The 20,552-nt window shown below is 29.7% G+C and overlaps 7 protein-coding genes across 7 annotated transcripts; 2 read left to right on the forward strand and 5 right to left on the reverse strand.

Moving 5' to 3' along the window:
* Positions 1-203: 203 nt before the first annotated feature.
* On the reverse strand, positions 204-995 carry GO595_009030 (DNA repair protein RAD51-like 4; the record flags this gene model as incomplete). Its single annotated transcript, XM_067922671.1, has 1 exon — positions 204-995. The coding sequence occupies one exon, from the start codon at positions 993-995 to the stop codon at positions 204-206; it is 792 nt and encodes a 263-aa protein (XP_067770815.1).
* Positions 996-1,412: 417 nt separating this feature from the next.
* Positions 1,413-4,433, forward strand: GO595_009031 (uncharacterized protein; the record flags this gene model as incomplete). Its single annotated transcript, XM_067922672.1, has 1 exon — positions 1,413-4,433. One exon carries the CDS (start codon positions 1,413-1,415, stop codon positions 4,431-4,433), a length of 3,021 nt encoding a protein of 1,006 aa, XP_067770816.1.
* An 802-nt stretch (positions 4,434-5,235) lies between these two features.
* GO595_009032 (Pumilio-family RNA binding repeat containing protein) lies at positions 5,236-6,453 on the reverse strand (the record flags this gene model as incomplete). Its single annotated transcript, XM_067922673.1, has 1 exon — positions 5,236-6,453. One exon carries the CDS (start codon positions 6,451-6,453, stop codon positions 5,236-5,238), a length of 1,218 nt encoding a protein of 405 aa, XP_067770817.1.
* Positions 6,454-8,889: 2,436 nt separating this feature from the next.
* On the forward strand, positions 8,890-9,204 carry GO595_009033 (60S acidic ribosomal protein P1; the record flags this gene model as incomplete). Its single annotated transcript, XM_067922674.1, has 1 exon — positions 8,890-9,204. The coding sequence occupies one exon, from the start codon at positions 8,890-8,892 to the stop codon at positions 9,202-9,204; it is 315 nt and encodes a 104-aa protein (XP_067770818.1).
* Positions 9,205-14,370: 5,166 nt separating this feature from the next.
* Positions 14,371-14,670, reverse strand: GO595_009034 (chromosome transmission fidelity protein 8-like; the record flags this gene model as incomplete). The annotated part of the gene is made up of 1 exon (XM_067922675.1): positions 14,371-14,670. One exon carries the CDS (start codon positions 14,668-14,670, stop codon positions 14,371-14,373), a length of 300 nt encoding a protein of 99 aa, XP_067770819.1.
* An 890-nt stretch (positions 14,671-15,560) lies between these two features.
* On the reverse strand, positions 15,561-16,211 carry GO595_009035 (uncharacterized protein; the record flags this gene model as incomplete). Its single annotated transcript, XM_067922676.1, has 1 exon — positions 15,561-16,211. One exon carries the CDS (start codon positions 16,209-16,211, stop codon positions 15,561-15,563), a length of 651 nt encoding a protein of 216 aa, XP_067770820.1.
* A 946-nt stretch (positions 16,212-17,157) lies between these two features.
* On the reverse strand, positions 17,158-18,963 carry GO595_009036 (ABC transporter family protein; the record flags this gene model as incomplete). The annotated part of the gene is made up of 1 exon (XM_067922677.1): positions 17,158-18,963. One exon carries the CDS (start codon positions 18,961-18,963, stop codon positions 17,158-17,160), a length of 1,806 nt encoding a protein of 601 aa, XP_067770821.1.
* Between the last annotated feature and the right edge of the window lie 1,589 nt (positions 18,964-20,552).

Raw genomic sequence — 20,552 nt, forward strand, 5'->3', positions numbered from 1 at the left:
AAATAATTCATATTATGTGAAAAAAAAATAATGTTCCTCAGAAATTGATTTCAACTTAAATACCTCTGTTTCCTGAAATCAAAAGATTTTATAAGCACACAAACATGAAACAAAGTTTATTTGCTATTGTAAATTCTAATGAAATAATCAGATTATAATAAGTTATCATATTAACAAATAATTTACATTAATATTTAAACAGCTTATTGTCCTTCCGTTGGTAACATTTCGATGTCTATTCTTGGTAGGCATGGCGACTTAAGTACTCTCAAAGTTCTTGTTCCTGATCCCGATTTCTTTACCTCGAAGCAATGCGTCGGTGCGTTAGCCCATGACTGACCTAATGTGCGTATGAATCCATGATACTGCATGAACGACATGTGATTTGTAACAAGTACTGCACAGCCTGTTTCCGATGCAATTCGCTTAAGAACCTTTGCAAACTCCCACAGAAGGGAAGTGCGACTTTGCGCTTCATTTGCTGCTTCGCCACGCATTGTTGCAGCAATCGAATCGACAACAATTAGACGTGGTTGAACGTTGGAAATTATCGCTGGGAGACAATGCGTAAGTGCAAAAAATTGAATATGATCATGAATTCGAATAACAGGAAGAGAGAGACCATTCGGAGGAACGATGCATCCTTCAGTATCAATCCAAAGCGTTCTGTAATTTGGATTTAGTTGTTGTGCATAACGAAGACATAAAGTGGTACGACCAGATCCTGGCAAACCACATATTTCGGTAAGACATCCGCCAAGAAATGGTGAAATTAAAGAATCGACAGAATTAATTCCACACATAAAAGGTTGAACGTCTTCATTACGCTGAATAGGTGAAGGCCTTATTGGAATAATTTTTGGAATTTCTAGATTTGAAAAAAGTTGATCTAATTCTTCATTGGGTATATTTTCATATGACCAAATAGAGTGTTCAAGAAGTGCTGTCTTTTGGTGTTTATCAAGCGAGAGAGAGATTGCTGTTCTTTGCTTCATTAAAGTGAACTTCCCAAAGGCATATAAGTAACCGTTTAAAGGCTTAACGTCCTCTAAGTTCTAAGAACTTTTTCTTTTTAGAAATGAATTCCTTGTTCCATTGTGCGTTATTGTTGCTATCTAATTATTTTTGGAGTGCTGCTCATGATGATATTAATTAAATTGTGAAATATAAAACGAACAAATATTGCTGAATCAAATGATTTGAAGAAAAAGAAATTGAAACATTAACAGTATTTTCATCTAAACTACCAAAAGTGATCCATTTACAAAAGGACAACATTAATGATCAGATTTAAATGAATTAAAACGACTGAATTCTTGAATTTTGGTAGTTTTTTTTTTTTCTGAATTTTACAATTGGAAATGGTTTAACGTCCCCAGTGCCACTTTTTGCAGCACGTTATTTCATGAAATATGAAAACAGCTGGAGAAGTTCATTTGCATCAAGATAAAAACCATAATTTAATTGATGGACTTCTTTCATCTGGCCTTATTAAAGCTAATACATTAATTAAGGAATCTCCACCAAATGAGCCTAATTTAAAAGCAAATATAATTTCTCCAACCATTAAAAGTCCAAAAAATCCTAAAGTTTCAACCACCAAAATAATATCTAATAATAACAATATTCATTCTCGGCCTGTAACTCCTTTACAAACTCCAAATCAATCAACGCCAACTTCAAAAGTCACACACAAAGAAACCCATCTAAAAACAGAAAATAAACCAAGTGTTTCACCACAATCTCCTACTGATCCAAATACTAATTTTTTTAAACAATCACCTAATAATCAAAATCAGCAAAGTCGACTTTTTATCTTAGATCAAGTTTCATCCGAACGTAAATTTACAGGTAAGCGTGATGCCGTTCTTCTTTACAACGAATATCACAAATATCTTGAATCCATCAATCTTGATAATTTTGACAATAAAGCTGAAATTGCAGAAAGCATTGAGATCACCACCTTCACATTGAACAAACTCATATTCCATATCCGTGGGTATTCGGAGTATTATGCACGACTTTTAAATGAAATCAAAACTTTTTTTATCCAACGCGTCACCCAAATCCCCAAAATCCACGACTTCTTCACCAACATTATTAATGAAAACAAAGAGCAAATCAGCCAATTAGAAACGCAATGCACGCAAAACGTTACTGAAATCAACAATAACAAACAAACGATTGATGAACTCCAAAAACAAATTAATGAATCCAAAGACGAGTTAACTAATACCAACACATTACTTCAAGAAACTCAAGAGAAACTTGAAGAAGAAATATTTTCCAAAGACTTAGTTCAAAACGAAATTAATTCATTAAAATTCAAATTAGCGAAAACAGAAGAAGAGAAAAACGAAGCGCTTAAACGTGTACAATCAACAGAACATTTATTAGAAAATGCTAAAGAGCAATCACGTGGGCGCGAAGATTTATTAGCTAAATATGAAACAGAAGGCGCTGGATTTCGTCCGCAATATTTAAAAGCGTCTGAAGAGATATCGAAACTTAAGGAAAAGATCAAATATTTAAAAGAATTAAATGCGAATATGGTCCAAAAACAAATAACTATTGATGTCGAAGTACAAACAGATGAAATAACAACAACAAAAAGTCAAAACGTTAAAACTAGATCGAGAACAAATACATTAGAAAAGAAAACAAATATTTCTTCTGATGATCTTTTAGCTAATTATAAAGAAATGTATCGAAATATATCAAATGAAAAATTAAAAACAATTTCCGAAGATGCCGAAAACAAAGATTTAATAAAGTCGAAAAATTTAATTACTAATAATAAAAAAATTAATAAAAAAAGTTTTGTACATAATTCGATGAAAGCAAACTCACGGAAAAGAAAAGGATCTTTCCGTATTAAAGAAGCGAATCCTTTAAATGCTTCTTCATCATCGTTAAGTTCATCAGAGAACTCAATAACAATTGTACCACCAAAAGAAGAAGAAACCAAAATCAAAGAAATGCTTTCGAACAAAACTGAAACAGAAACCAAACCAACAGAAAACAAAACTAATATTAATGATAATAATGATAATGCGAATAAAGCCGAATTAAAAATAGAAAAAAGTTCGAATGCTATTAATAATAATAATAAAGAAAAAGAACTTCCAAGTGATTATAAAATTGATAATTCTAAAATAAAACCATCGCAAACACTATTAAATTGTATTCTTAGACTTCTTCCATTAAACATTGATCTTGTAATATTATCATCGCCTTATCAATATATTGACACCATTGTAACTAATGATAAATGTGTACTTAAGCCATATTATTGGGTCATAAGTAAAATTGTTGATTTTTTTCATAGTGTTGTTGAAACCGAAAGTGAAAACAACTTAAACGAAACAGTCATTAATTTATTTAAGAAGAAACTTAAAGAGATGACCAAAATCGAAAGTTTAGCAATTCGTTTGTTTAATGATATTATTTATTCATGTAATTCATATAAAACGCAATCATCAATTGTCGATTTCTTTATGAAGTTTATATATCAAGAATACACAATCGTTGATTTTTATTTTGTTAATGCGATTTTTAATTTATGTTTCGAATATATATATCCAAAAGTATCTGACGTAGTTGATAACCCTGATATATTACCAATGTCACCACAATTTCTAATACACGTTGATGTTATTAAAAAGATTTCATATGAAATAACAAACGAAGATATCGAAGAACTTAAAGCTCAAACGATAAATACTGTACATAATGATTTAATTGACTTTTTCGTCTTCGCAAAGAAACTTTTGTCTTTGTTTAGAATCGCAAATCAACAATTTCATGAACAAGTTAAAAACATTTTGTTGTTAATAGAATGGACTCCAAACGCTGACGTTACACAGATAATGTTCTCCGAGTTCTTCATTCTAATTGACCCAACTTTCGACACAACGAAAATTTCTTCGTTTTGGGAAAAGTTTAAACTTGAAAACGGATTTAATAATGAATCGAATCAAGTGAATATGGATGTATTCTTTCAAGTGTGTATGGAACAACCTGAACTTACAAACGAAATATTGGAATTGCCTTATCAAAAGGCTTTTAAAAAACAGTTCTCAGAGTTATCAAACCCAGTTAGGAATTTGTTGATATTCTTAAGAAAACATTTCACAAGTTTCGTATTTCAAGTCTTAAAAATTATCCCCGAAAATTTGATGAAAATAGCTTTGGACGTGGTGAAAAAAATTAGAGATATGTTATTAAAATGCGAAGTGGCAATGGCTTTCGCTTTCTATAGACATTTCTTGCAATTAATCGACTTGAAAATGGCCGAAGAAAAACCTTTTGTGGTGTTCTCGCCAAATATATCATCGGAAAGTGTGGAAGATCTGATGTCAATGATAGAAATTCGTGAGAAACTTGCGGTGTCTTGGCTTGATAGAAATGATGAAAAGAAACCCAATAAATAAATGTTTGAATATAACGTAAATTCTTCTTCATAGCGTTTAAAAATTTGTTTTTTTTGTTGAAGAATTTATTTTCCTGTTTTGCAAAAAAGTGACAGGAGATTTAAAATTAACATATTATGTGAATTTATTGACAGGAAGTTTTGGTCAATGAGCATTACAAAAGAAACAGAAGATGAAATCCAGCATTTTTTTGAGCTTGCTCTAGCAACTCAGGAAGTTTCACAAGAACTTTCAAAAACTATGATTTCAAATATGCTTCATTCAATGAAAGAAAATGATGTTACTGAACCAAAGTATTTCAAAAAAATGTTTTGTTTTAAATGCTTTTCTATTTTCAAACTAGGAGAAAATTGTAAGGTATCTTTGAGAACAATAAGAAAACATCCAAATTTAAAAATAATTGAATACCATTGTTTATGTTGTCAACACACACAAAGAATCAATGCAATTCGATCAAAGACTCCACCTACACTTCCACCACCAAAGGAGGAAAATGTATCTCGTCAAAAGCCTCCACCAAATCAACAAAGAAAGCGAAAGCTCCTAATGAATTTATTTTCTTAATATGTTTTGTAATAAAATGTTTATAATTTTTTTGTTAGATTGTATTGGCATTTTATGCACATACGATATAAATATTTTTTTGATTGCAGATACAAAAAATTGATTATGTCATCTATAGTTTCAAATAAACTCAAAATTCCTTTTTTAACGAAAACAATTTTAAAATTGTTTTTGGTACCAAAAACTCATCAAATTAATTATATTTATTTACTAAAAAAATATATATAAATAAAAACAATTAAAATCCGAACTTTTCCAGCTTCGCGATAACATGTCTTGCGTAGCCTCCGTCCAATTCATCATAGTTTCTGTACACAACGTCACAAATTATATTTTTTTGGCTTTCGCTTCCGTATTCGATGATTCTTTGTATCACGTAATTTCCAGACTGGTCATTGATTAGTCTTAAAATTCGTTCTTCGTCCAAATTATTTTCGTCTCCAATTACTTCTTCGAATATTTGATATTGTTCATCTTTTGTTGCACCTCTGATACACTTTTCGATCACATTCGATGCGAATTTGTGCATTGAGAACTCGTAAAAATGTCCTTTGAACGCTTTTATTAGTGCTGAAACATATTCACGTTTTCCCGATTCGAGAATATTTTGGACAACGTAATTGCCATACTGGTTCATGGCTAACATTACTGGACATGTTAATACTGTTTGGACAATCGGCTCAAGTTGTTCAATTGGACATCTTTCGAAAAGTTTTTGGACAACGCGACAACCACAATTATCAAGAATTAGATCTAATAGACGTGGCTCAATGCATTCTATAATCTCAGGAATTCGATTGGGTAACGAATCAATGAAACGTTGGACAATGTGATTTCCATTTTGGGAAAAGCATAATGATAGAAGAAAAGGTTTCACTGAGTTAAAAATCATCCCTATATTGGCCGTGGAGGTATGCTCAATGAATTTTTGAAGAACTCGACATCCATTTTGATGATCAATAACTTTCTGTATGTTTCGTAAAAAGAAATTTAACATGTATTTCTGTTGGTCCTCTGTAAGATATTCGCATAGCTTTTGAATAACAAAATTTCCAGAGGTATCATATACTAATTGATTTAAATTTGGATATAAACTGTTGAAAATTAAAGATCGTTCATTTCTATTGCCTTCTTCAATACGCTTTTGGAGAACCCTACTTCCTTGACGATCTTGAGACATTAGAACATATTGCATTGCCATTTGAGCTATTTGAGAATTTTGATTATCGCTCATTGGAATAGACTTATCTAATATTTGACATATGATTGAAGGGGAAAGCTTTTCACCTGTTATTGCTTCCCAAAGGTCTGAAGTTATCAAATGTACCTTTTTATTATCTGGAGCATATGTCGGTGTGTATGTATAACCAATTTGAGAACTTGGGAAATAATATCCATTAGACACACTTCTCTGCATTGTATTTGCTATAGCTTGGTTAGATATTGTACCTCTCATAAATAATTATAACTAATTGAACCGCCAAAAAATACCAAACAAAAGTAAAATATTCAAACGTTCAGAAAAAGTGACGAGAAAATGGCCGATCAAATACGTATTCAAAACATTTTTACTTTTATAATAAAACATAGAAATTAATTCTCTATTAAAGGAATTTCGATCGAATTTTCCATAAAGAACTTGAGGATCAAATCAGCGAATACTTTCATCACATGAATGTCCTCTGTTTCATTTGGATGAACTTTACATGCAATATTAGTTTTAATATAAAATTGCCTTAACATTTGAATGTTAATCTTTGGGATAAAATTCATCCAAAACTTAGCAATCAATGCACTAACTTCGACATTCGACGCCGAATAATAACTCAATGAACTCTTAACCCATAAATCGCCGAAATCATTTAAAATGTTTTGATCTTTAATTGCATAATTAAATATGCATTCAAAAGCTTTTGTTATTATCATACGATTTTCTCTGTAATCAGAAGCATATTCAGTTAAAGACAACAACAATTCTTTACATTCAATTGACTCTCTTAAAAATTCTCCATATTGTTTAAATATTGATGAACATAAACATAAGCAACTATAAAAAGTATTATCATCTATGAAATCTTCAGTAATTCTTTGTATATGTTTTAATATGTGCAGAACAAAGTCACCAAATGGAGGAATAATTATTAATAAAATGTTGGAAATTATTTCCGTAAAAATACTAAATAAGAGATGTGATGAATCATTAGTTAGAAAGCATTGAAGAATTTCATTGAAAAAATTGATTAAAATGGGATTCTCTGGTTGTAATGGAAAATGTAAGATATATTGATTTAATAAGTCGGCATATTTTATAACTTCATCCGTTTGTGTTTCTTTAACTTTCTTATAAAGCATTAGAAAATGTTCATTTGTAGCTTCAAACTCAAATTGAAATAATTCTTCTAATGCATACGTAATATATTCATTACTATTGTCAATCATTGATATGATAATTGAAAGGACATTAGTTATACTTGATGGAACAGAGAAACAATAACTTACAAGACAAACAGCTGCGTCATTCCGGAATGGGCCTGAAATGTTATCTAAAATAAACTGCAAAAACCGTTCGGAATCATTCGCAATGCTCAAAAATGTGTACAAACAACGTAATGTATGGCCTGGATTTACACAATGAGGTAAAAACTCTCTGACAATAGACTCAGCCTTTTCACCATAGATGTCACACATGTTTTGAAGAATTAATTGAGATAGAAAACATATGTTATACTGAGCAGGTTCATTCTCATTTTTGACAGATAACCTTTGCAAAAGTGAAAGGATAATTGGTTGGGAAAAAGGAATTGAGACGCAATCAAACATTTCAAGAACAATATAATCAGAAACACTTGGATATTGACAAACAATACAAGAAGATAGAAAACTTCCAATTACATCTTCGTTGTGTTTTTGGAATACTTTTAGCGAAATAATAGCAACTTGGGAAAGAGATGGCGGAGCCATTTGATTTGATAATGAGTAAATAAAAGGAAGTAACCGAAGTCCGTAATCTGTATTAGTGTTTATGATTTTGTTGATGATAGTAAGAACGTGGTATTGATGAGGTGTTGTTAAATAATTTGGAAGAAATTCAAGAAATTGATCAGGAACTTTAAAACCAGAATAACACATTTCGTCAATCATTTCTAAAGCTGGGATTATGGTTTCCATTTGTGTTAGTAACATTTGTATTATTTGAATAATTACATTTAAAAATTTTTTATTTTTAACTAATTTCATTTGAGTGCAAATTATAGAAACAGCAAATTTAGTAAAGGGAGAATTTTGTTGAAAAAGAATTTGCTTGAGGATTGGAATTGAAACTTCGATAAATTTTGGTAAAAGCTCAATGGATATGGTTTGTTGGCATCTGTATAAAATAGTAATAGAATAGAAGCGAATATTAATATCAAATTGATTAGATGATAAGATAAAAAGAAGATAAAAACAAAGATCAGGAACTTGTTGTTGGATTTGTATGAACTGATTGTATATCATTTCTTGTACATTTGGGTCTGGATTGGTTAGCTGTTGGAGAACACATAAAATTTTGGAAAGGTTTTCTTCTCCAATTTCTTGCACAATAAAAGTGGCATTCCATAATTCCGAATCTCAAGCAATTACACAAAAAACATAATCAATACATATGTCTCACAACAAAAGCTCACTTTGTGCCAAGGAAAAGTATTTGTTCATTAATGATTAAAATGATAAAATCAAAGATATTTTTTTTATTAAAATCAAACATACATTTGGATTTTAGTTCGATGTGTGGTTTGTTTATTAGTACTAGGAAAGGTTACAAAACATCTGTTATCCTATTAGTATAATGAAAAAATTTGGAAAAACGGGGTGCTCCAATGAGGGGATAACGGTTTTGACGGCCTTATCCAACATGGCCTCCCCAGAATTAGCTGTTGTATATGCAGCCCTTATCCTCAATGATGACGGAATAGAAATTACTGCAGATAAGATCAATAAGCTCATCAGTGCTGCTGGAGTCAAACTTGAATCATATTGGGTTGATCTCTTTGCTGAATATTTCAAAAATCATGATATTACCGAGTTAGTTAAGGGAACTGCGCTTGGTGGTGCTGCACCTGCAGCTGGCGGTGCTTCAACTGCTACCGAAGAAAAGAAGGAAGAAGAAAAGAAAGAAGAAGAAGAAGTTGTTGAAATGATGGGCGGCTTTGATGATCTCTTTGACTGAATTGATAAATAAATCTTCTCCCGTATTTCAAAATTAACTTTTACATTTCATTTCAAAAATAATTAATTATTTTATAACTTCGAAGGATTTTATCAATAAATTTTTTCCTTGTTAATTAACAATGCTTTTTTTGCGATTGATTATTTTTGTTGGTAAAATACAATTATTATGTTAAAAAACACAATTTTTGTGATATTAGATCTTAGAAATACATGCAGTTCCTACTACCTAAAAAATCTAATTATCGATTTTTGGTAAAATCATAATTATTTCAGAAGAATTTAGAAGTGTGCAAATCTTTGTTAGTTTTTTCTAAAAAAGAAAAAAGAGGGGCAAGCCGGAATCGAACCGACTACCAGAGGATCTGCAATCCTATGCTCTACCGGTGAGCTATTGCCCCTTCGAATATGAACATCGAATTTAATTATTAATTTATAAATCAAAAACAAATAAATTTTTTTCAATGTTGCTAATAAGAAAAACATTGAATAAATTTTCAAATTAAAATATGTGTAAGCATTACAAAGTTGCTTTAAAGTTAAAATTAATTATGTTTAAGTTTCACGTCCTTTATTATTACATTCGAATACTTATTCAAAAATTGTATAACTTTTGCTATATATTCTTATTAACTTGTCTTATTTTCAAATTCTTTTAAATGAGTAATGTTTCTTAAAATGATAAATTAATCACATTTCATTAAAATCTGTTAACATTTAAAAAAGAATCAAATTTATTTTAATATTTATCATTTCAATTGTTTTCGTGAATCAAAACTTGTTCTAATCTGAAATTTGGAAGTAATGATCTGAAAAATAAAATAGGGATTTCGAGTAATGGATTCATTTTCTGATGGTTTTCAAAATTAAAAAGTTGCCCATTTGGTTTGAACAAGATACATAGTATGCTGAGAAGATAAAGTTCCAGAACATATATTAGCAAAATCATCCAAAGCCTTTGATGTGTTTTGTATAAAATAAATGGGATTGCATGTATTATGATGAAGAAAAAAGAAAAGAATGTGTTTGAGATTATATTTGATTTTTTTTCAACAAAAAAAATATCAATTTCATCTTGATCAACTGATTCTATTCTGCTCAGCTTTTTGCCGTTAATCGAAATTCCAAGAGGTTTGTTTGTTTCTGCTAAAATTGGAATAGCTGCAATCCTTGATAGAAGTGCGCAACATAAAATATCATCTGGAACATTATCCATGATGACTGTGCCTTTGTTTTCAGGTAAGTTAACTCTTATTGTACGTCCTGATTCATTTAACATAAAAATTATATTTGGTCTGTGACATGTGATGTGATAATTATTTGCAGGAAAGAAAAAAGTAATTTACTGAATTCATCCCACCCAAAATTTTCGAATCTTTTTAATAGGAGTTTGACATTATCTCATAGTTTAAAAAGTATAAATTAATTTATGCAAAAAGTTAAATAAAAAACGTAAATGATTTTTTAACATGATTTTTTTATATAATAAAATATTATGATTTATGTACATGCAAATGCAAGGAATATTAACGTTTATGATTGAAATAAATATATGAATAATTATATATAAAAATTGATAAGTATACATTCATATCAAATGTTCAATTTTTTCGTTTATGAACGTTGTAATAGAAAGTGACATAGATTTCACAAACTCAATATTCTGTTATATTAGTTCAATGTTAAAAATATATTTGAAGAATAATGAACACATTTTTTCTTAATGAAACTTTAACTCATTGAAAAAATTGTCATATTTAATTAAATCAAAAGCTTAATATTTTCAGGTTTTTAGTCATTTATCTTACTTATTTATATGTATATATTTATTCTTAAATAATATTTCAAAATATTTGAAAAAAATTTGATAAATTATATATGATAGAAACAGAGTAACACAATATGTTCAATAAAAAAATTTTATACTTTTTTTATCGAATCTAATTTGGTCATATTAAAAAAAATAATATTTAATTTAAAAAAAAAAGGATGCTCCAAATTATTATCATGTTATGTAAATTTTTAGTTCAAAATCGAAAACTATTTTTATGTGTCGGAACTTTGATCTTCATAACACACTGTTATGTAGGGTATCAATTTTACAAATAAGGGGTATTGTTCATTAAAAAACATATACATAAGATTTTTGAGTCTTTTACAATCGCGTGGAATAGGCACTTCGAAAATCACAGAGAAGATTTATGCTAGAGCTAAAATTTGATTATTGGTTATTTTGTTTTCCTTATTATTATTTAAGATGCTATCAATAATTTTTTCCCCATTGCTCCCTTCTACAGCGAAATCACCCAAAAGGTCTCTTGCATGTAACTTCTCTGATTTCCTTCTTGGAGTTATGTCCTTAGTGCCTTTCATCATGAAATGATATGAAAAATTGAATTAACACATTTGAATGTAGATTTTGGCTCTATTTGAATTTAAATCCACATTTGTGAATACATCGTTCCGAACTTTTTGCCCACCACTAACCCATCCTTGTTATTTATTTTTATGTTTTTAAATATATTTCTGATTAGAATTGATGTATTTTAACTCATTGTTTGAAAAATAGATTCGGAATATTTTGTTAATTAAGTATATTTGTATTTTAAAAAAGTAGCTATCTTTACAATAAAATTTTAATAGCTTACTCAATTTTCTATGGTTTGTTAGGTTCTTAGTTCAATTCGCCAACCTATATTAATTGAAAATTCAGATAATGTAAAGTATATAATATTTTACAAAACCGTCAATACGATTGAAAGGCAATGCATGTAAATTTTTGAAATATTTCAATAGTTTACCCAATGAAGGAAAAACCGACATGTCGGCAATTGATCTGATAATAAATGCTTCAGATCCTACAAATCCTAAATATGATGAAGCAACAAAAATAGTAAATGAGCTTATAAGCCATTGTGACCAGTCTTTTTTCGAAGCAAATATATTAATTTTGGAATCTACTGATAATATCCCAATAAACATTATATTTATTTCGTTCACAATAATTAGGAAATATTTAGAATCCTCCATTCAAGTAAAATCAGGTTTTCATTACAGCAGTTATCCTGAAACCATAATTTTAAAAATTATACAAATTTCAATGAAATACTTTGAATGCCAGCACGAAGCTACGAGAAAACAAGCAGTTGATATTTTTTCAACTGCAGCTTCAACTATGTTTATTTTCCTATTAACAGAATATGACATATTGTCAAAATTAACCACTAGCTTCAGTGGAGATTGCTCCGTTCAGCTTTCTCTATCAATTCTAGATAGTTTGACGTACATTATTAGAAAATTTGATATTGATATTGGTTTACAAAAATCTTTATTCCAACTCTCTTTCCAAAAATGGCAAGCTTATAACAATGAAATTTCCATAATTAACTCTTCTTTACTTCTTTTTGCCGAATTTGATCTTTTTCAAATCACAAATATCGTTGAGTTTTTCAAACAAATATTACCACTTTATCAAATAGAAGGACTCAAGCAAGCATTTTTAGATTTTATAAATTCATTATCACAAACATCTTCAACATTTTTCCCTGAGATTGGATTAATTTTTCTCGAATTAATTAAACAAGATTTACAGAATCCAAATCTTTCAACTGATACATATAATTCGATATCTCTTTTTATAAACGAACGAATTGAATCCGAATCGGAGCAAATACAAGTCTATATATGTACAAATTTTTTACCAATTTTTCTTTCTATTGTTGAAAACATTACAACTTCCAATGTATATTTTGTTGAAGAATGGGAACCATATCAATCATTTTTGCAATGTATTACATTACTTTATGAAGCACAATCACAAATTACATCTAATTATATCATTCCATATATCGAACAAAACATTTTTTCCTCAAATTCTAATTGTAAAGAAGTATCATATAAATTACTTTTAATAATATTTCATTTTACTCCCGAAAAACTCATTAATGATAATATAAAAGATTGGCTAATAAAAGGAATTGTTGATAATTCTTTACGAGTTCGATATTATGCACTTCAAAACGTCCAATTTTATCTTTATCATATAAATTATATCGGATACGAACAATTTTTAATTTATTTGTTTCAATTGTATCCGAACATCGATCCAATTCTTGAAATTGTTTTTAAGATATTAAAAGATATTTCTTTATCGAAATGTTTTCATCATGAAAACGAATTTTTTGGACAAATCTGTAATATAATTACGTCGGGGAATCCTTCTATGTATATATTACCTCGAATTATAAAATGTTTTCTCTTTTGTAAATTTCATTTAAATTTAATTGAACCAATTTTTGAGCTTGTAATTTCATTGTTAAAAAATTTGTTGCAAAATATCGAAAATAATATTGAAATCATTGATTCATTATGTGAATTATTATTTATTCTAATTCAAGAATCAAATTCTTTAACAATTGGAAAATATTATCAAATTTTATATGAAATGTGTTCTTTCATATTTAGTAAATGTCCAATTGGTTCTGAGTTAAATGTTATAATTTCGTTTTCAATTCGATTTCCTGAACTTGTTATACCGAATTTACAAAATTTAATTAATTCTTTATTATTATCTTTTGATAACTATAAATCATTAAATATAAAATATATAATAAATGCATCGAATATAATTATAATGAAAAATGAATTCCAAATTGATATTAAGTTGATTATAATACAAAAAATAATTTCTTTGTTGAATGTCGATGATTTTCAACCTGATGTTTATCAGGAAATATTTACTGTGTTGCAAAATTCAATCGAAGTTATTAATTTCGAACAATTTTTGCGAAATTTAATTGTTTTAATGTATAATATGTTACAAAACATTTTTTCGTATTTCCAAATTTTCGATATTGATATTTTAGCAATGTTAACTAAAATGGCGTCTTTTATTGGATGTTTATTAAAGAAATTTCCAAGTAATTCAACAATTGCTTTGGCTGACGCATATTTGAGAAATGTGATGGAAATCGATAAAATTTATCCAAAAATTTTGGGATCAATTTTTGGGTTGTTTAATACAATTCAAAGTATAGCGCCGGAATATATCAAAAATATGTTGTTGAAAAATGGTCAAAGTGCTCAACATTTTAGAATGTTGATCGAAATTGCAAATAATTATACAAAAAAATAATTAATAAAAATGTATGTTCTATGATAATTTTATTTATTCTGGGAAAAGAATGGTCGAACGCTCTGAAAAAACAACTTTTTGTCGAATGACTGCAATAATTGGAATACCTTCAGTGGAACCTCTTTCTACTACAGCAAGAGGAGCCTTTAGTCGATGGATTTTACCATGAAGTAGATGGTTACCAATTGTTAAAGTTGCATGATCTCCATCAAAAATTAATGGTCCGATTTTTTGATTAACAAAAGTTTCTTCCAATGATATAAGTTGTCCTTGTAATTCAATGATTGCAAGCTCATTGAGCTGATTACTTACTGGAATCAAAGGAATTCTCATTTGAAATGAAATAACGGCAAAAAGGTGAATTGTTTTAAACGGTCGAAAAAATTTAAAATGAAAAAAACTACAACTAACATCGAAATTAATACAGAAACAGAGGATAAAGCAACAACCTACTTATATGCTTCACAGTTTATATCGAATTACTTTATTCTTGTTTTTTCTATTCCTGGATTATTTAAAAATTGGTTCAGAAAAACTTTCATCCCTACAGATCATCTGGCTTTCTTGTTTATTTTTTCAAATGAAATGTTCTCTTTCTTTACTGGATATATAAAGATAAGAGCTGGAATAAATTCAAAGATTGATTTTCTTCTTTCTAGTTTATCAATTCGTTCAGCAATCTTCACATCAATTTTGTATTCATGTGAATTTTCGCCTGTTATTTTTTACATGATCAAAATCATGATAACATTTCGTGATTTTATTTGTACGTTACCAGACAGTTTTGACGAAAAGATGAAAGATCTAAATGTTCCACTTGACGAGCTTGCACGAAAAATCCTCCAATCATCACTTTATCATGAAATTATATCAGTGATGGATTTGATCCATTTATCAATTCTTTTCATTAGTTCAATAATTAAATTTAACCTCAGGTTGTTACTTGCATCATTGTATTATGGATTCGTTTTCATACCCCTTTTGTACTACAAAAATATCGGACACAGAAAAGTTTGGAAGAAGTTAAACGCAAAATTAACAGAATTCGGATTCAACAACAGAACTATTGGGAAATATGTAATGAAGGCTGTAGAAAGCTTTGATCATGTAACTGATGTTGCAGAGTTATTTGTTCCACAATCGATTTTGAATAAAAATTGACTGCTTTGTTCATATGAAATTAAAATATAGTAAAAAAATTCTTTGTGGAGTTGATTTATTAATTAATTAACTCCTTCAATGGTTGTAACCATTGCATTAAAACCCATTGCCACATTTGCATTGGCAATCTTGGCAGCGACAAGGATTGCATTGGCATTGAACGCCGCAATTGCACTTGTTGCATGTGCAATTTTGACACTTGCATTGGCACGTAACACATGGACATTGAACACACCCACAATTGCATCCTTTGCAAATGAGCTTAGTAAATGTGCATTGGCAGCCGCAGTTGCATGGATTACAATGGCATGGGTTGCATTTGCATATGCCGCAGCCACAATTACATTTGTTGCAAGAACAATTTTGGCATTTGCACTTGAAACATTGATTAATTTGGCATTGGCAAGCATTAGCTGGACACTTATCAAATGCGCATCGTTGACAACACATGCATGGATTGCATTTACAATCTTTACAAGGACATTGATTACTGCATTTGCATTGATTACATTTGCAATCTTTACATGGGCATCGTTGGTAACACATGCACGGGTTGCATTTGCAATCTTTACAGGAACATTGAATACTGCATCTGCATGGATTACATTTACAGTCTTGACATGGATATCGTTGACAACACTTACACGGATTGCATTTGCAATCTTTACAAGGACAAGCCTTGCAAGAGCATTTTTCACATTGGCATTCGCCATTCTGGCACTTATCATACGGACATTTATCACCACATTTACAAGGATTACATTTACAATCTTGGCATGGACACTTCTTACATGGGCATTTTTCACATGTGCAATCACTACTTGAACATTTTCGACATGGACATTGGTCATCGTAATTGCATGGTTTGCATTTACATTTATTACAGTTACATTGAAGACAGCCACAATTGCATTGGAAAGAACAGCAACAAACCATATCTTTCATGCAAGGGCATGAACATTTGCATTTGCATTTTTGGGAACAGCAGCATGGACACTTTTTGCATTGACATTTTTGAGAACAGCAACATGGACATGTTTTGCATTTAGTTGGGGATTCCATTTTCTTTTGAATTAATTCTTCTATTTGATCTCTAATGCGCATAAGTGTTTCAAGGTCATCATCAAAGTTGCAACAGTTGCATGTTGTTTCTTCTTCTTTTTGATTTGTCTCAGACGCTTCTTCTTTAGGAATTTCTTCCTTTGGAGCTTGGCTTTCTTCATGTTCGCTTGTTGGTTGAGCGTATGGATTCACTTCTTCCATCAAAGATAAAAATGAAGTGATTACGGTAATTTTTTGTTTTCAAAATTTCAATATTCGGATTGCAATCACTTTGCACAGAAATTTTGAAAATGACTTACACTGTCAGTTTTACTATCGCTTCAGAAAAATTCATAAAGTGTTCAATATTCTGTGGAAATATTAGATAATTTCTTGTTTCGCCATTTGTCACAAATATACTGCTTTCCGAATATCACATAATATTTTTTAAAGAAACATTTTCTTTCAATTGAAAGAATATCAAAATTTCATCTGATTTTATACAAAAATGATCACACTAAAATCAAGCTCAAAAATATTTTTATTTTAATTAAATATTTATTTGTTTTTTAATTTACACTAAAATAGACAAGAAAAAAAATCAATTATAATTCTAGTTTATTGTAATTGATATTTAACGAGGTCAGCATAAGTTCCATTTTTAGCGAGTAGTTCCTTATGTGTACCCGTTTCTATTACTCTGCCTTCTTTAAACACAAAGATACGATCAGAGTTAATGACAGTTGCCAATCTATGAGCCACCATAATAGCAGTCTTTCCATGTCTAATCTCTTCAAGAGATTTCTGCACCAATTGTTCTGACTCAGTATCCAAAGCAGCTGTAGCTTCATCCAATAACAAAATTGGTGCCTTCATTAAAATAGCTCTAGAAATACAAATTCTTTGTTTCTGGCCACCAGACAAAGAAGTTTGTTGAACTGTTTGATGATAATTATGAGGTTGTTCCATGATAAAGTTATGAGCGTTACCAAGTTTAGCAGCTTCTTGAATTTCATCCATTGTAGCGTCTGGTACAGCATATTTAATGTTATCTTCAATACTCATTGAGTATAATACTGGACCTTGAGGTACAACAGCAATTTGGCTTCTTAAGAAATGTGGTGCTAACTCTGTGATATTTACATCATCGACTAATATTTCACCACTTTCTATTTCATAAAATCGTTGTAATAATTGTAGTGTTGTAGATTTACCACAACCTGATTCCCCAACAAATGCTACTGTTTGACCTGGTTCAACTACAAAACTTAAATGTTGTACTGCATATGTATCATTTGATTCATATTTAAATGAAACATCACGGAATTCAACTTTGCCTTTAATTGTCTTCTTTCCATGAACATTATCTGCACCTTGATCATTGTCAACATCAGGTACACGATCTACGATATCAAGAATCTTTCTTGCTGAAATTCTAGCTTTATCGAAATCATCAATCGAACTTAATGCTGTTGATACACCCATTGTTCCTAACATCATTGACATCATTAAGATCATTATATCACCAGGTTCTAAGCCATAATATGGTTTAGATACAATCATCCATGATACATAATAGATTAAGACAGCAATCATTAACCAAACAAATAATGTAATAAGGCCATCTTTAATTCCATGTGCTAAGGATGTCTTTTTATAAACTCCATAAACACTATCAAGACTTGATGAGTATAATTCGAATTCATGTAATTCACAATCAAATGATTTAACGGTACGAATTTGTGTAATAACTTCTTCGGCTTTTGTGGAACAAGCTGTTGATGAATCATTATATTCGACCCAAAGTTTATCAATACATTTGGAGCCAATAATATAAATAACAGCACATATTGGGATAACAACACAACATACTAATGTTACACGCCATACTGTGCAAAATGATAATATAATACCTGCAATTGATTGCGCTGCTGATTGAATAACTTGCGAAAATTTATCAACATATGTTTCACGAATTAGAACAACATCTTCCCCAATTCTACCTACAAGAACACCTGTAGGAACTTTGTCGAAATATGGAATATCTTGTCTGACAAGGCTTTCGAACATTCTTAACCTTAAGTCTGCAAAGTATGCTGTGCCTGCAATAATTCTTGACGACATTGATAGAATTTGAATAACTGTCATAATAACAATAATTACAATCATTTCAATACATAATGTGGTAATGGTATCCAAATCAAATGATGAATCTCCTGAAACCATTGTCATGGAATTCATCATATCACCGATAATTACGTTCATTAATAGTGGGGATGCACCATGTAAAACGCTAAGTATAATTGATATAACAAAAAGAGCTTTGTGTTTCATTAAACTAATGCATTGTGAGAATTCATTTCCTTTTAATTCATAATCAGTATCATTTGAACCTTGTGTTGCAAATACAGCTTGAGGAGGCATATAAAAAATGAACCATTTGGTTTAGCCACTTATTTTTGTTAAGTGTTCCACTTCATCCGACCAGAAAAAATTTGAGAAATGATCGCTTTAATGTGTTGGTAAAAAATTATAGAATAAAAATTTTGAATACCCCTACTTTGAATTTTCAGAACTTAATGGTTCGATTATTAAGAAAAGTAAACCGCCGAATGAGGGAGAAAAAACCGCTTGTGATTGAATCGGATGTAGCAGTTTCAATACAAAAATGTAATCAGTTGCCGTTCAAGAAAAATCATGAATTATTTATTAATCAGAATATAAACAAGACTTCGATTACTAAATTACCGATGATTTATCACTTTTGGACTAGCTATCAAAAAAATTGAAAATATGTATAATGCTATTGAACATTTATAATATAAACTAATATACAAAATATTCATCAAAGAGAAGCCTTAATTTTATACCGGAGGGAAAAAATTTTTGGTGAAAAAATATTTGTAAGAATATCAATATATCTTACTCTGAAAAGTTGTAGTAATTTTTTTTTGATTATTTAGAGCGCCTTTAGCCCTTTCTCTTTTTTAAGATATAATTTTGATCAAGCATTTACATTTTTTAATTCAAAGAGATCTTAAAGGTGAATATAATACCAAACAGTTCCAGTTCTAATTCATACATGTCGGTTATATTCAGTAATTTCACCTGCCATATATTTTTCATATGCTTCATAAGCATCATAATTATACTGTTTGATACGTGCACAAATGTGCTTAATGTCATTATAGCCTTCATTTGACACATTAGTTTTAATTAATTTTTCTTTATCAGACTCATTAAATTTAATGAATTTTCATAGTTTATCAATGCACTTCGGATTAACGTGTCAAAGTGTTACGGTAAAGTTCATCGGAGTTTATGCTATCAATTATAGAAATGCCGATGCAATATATCCTTATTTCAATGACTTGAGATGTCAAGGCCAAATGGCCGCATTTCTCATATGATTTACACAAAAAAGATCTATTGACAGGTTTATTTCAAGTTTTCTGAGTTCATGTCAAAAAGTTGTCAAACAATTGCCAACAAAAGCAGGCGGTTATGAATTACCTTTTTAAAGTGGTGAACAGCATTAAGTACATATGTGCTGTCATTCAACAAAAGAATAGTGGTACTTTTAATTAAAGGTTACTATATTGATTTTGGGACATAATTCCATTCGATCTTTAATAAGTATTAACATCAAAAAATGTAATTTTTTAAAGTAAAATTATCAAACCCATAAACTCAAACATGTGGTTAATGAGAACGTATCTATTTTTTAGTTTAGATAGGAAAAACTTATAATTTTTGTTAAGAAATGCCAATAAATTTACATCGGGCCACCCCCAAATCCCGATTGCTCTCAAATTCATCGACCATCGGCATATACCTTCTTGCCGTTTCATGATCTTCTCAAGAAAAATTAATTTTTAATCTTACCTCCTAATTTAATTCCTTTTTAATATTTTATATCATTCACAATAATTTTTAAATTTTTATTTGGTACATTATAAGTTTAAATTCACAAATTCTTCAGCTTTGGTCATTGACCGCTCATATCCAAATAA

Source organism: Histomonas meleagridis, assembly GCF_020186115.1.
Source record: "Histomonas meleagridis strain 2922-C6/04-10x chromosome Unknown contig_82, whole genome shotgun sequence".
Lineage (NCBI taxonomy): Eukaryota > Parabasalia > Tritrichomonadida > Dientamoebidae > Histomonas > Histomonas meleagridis.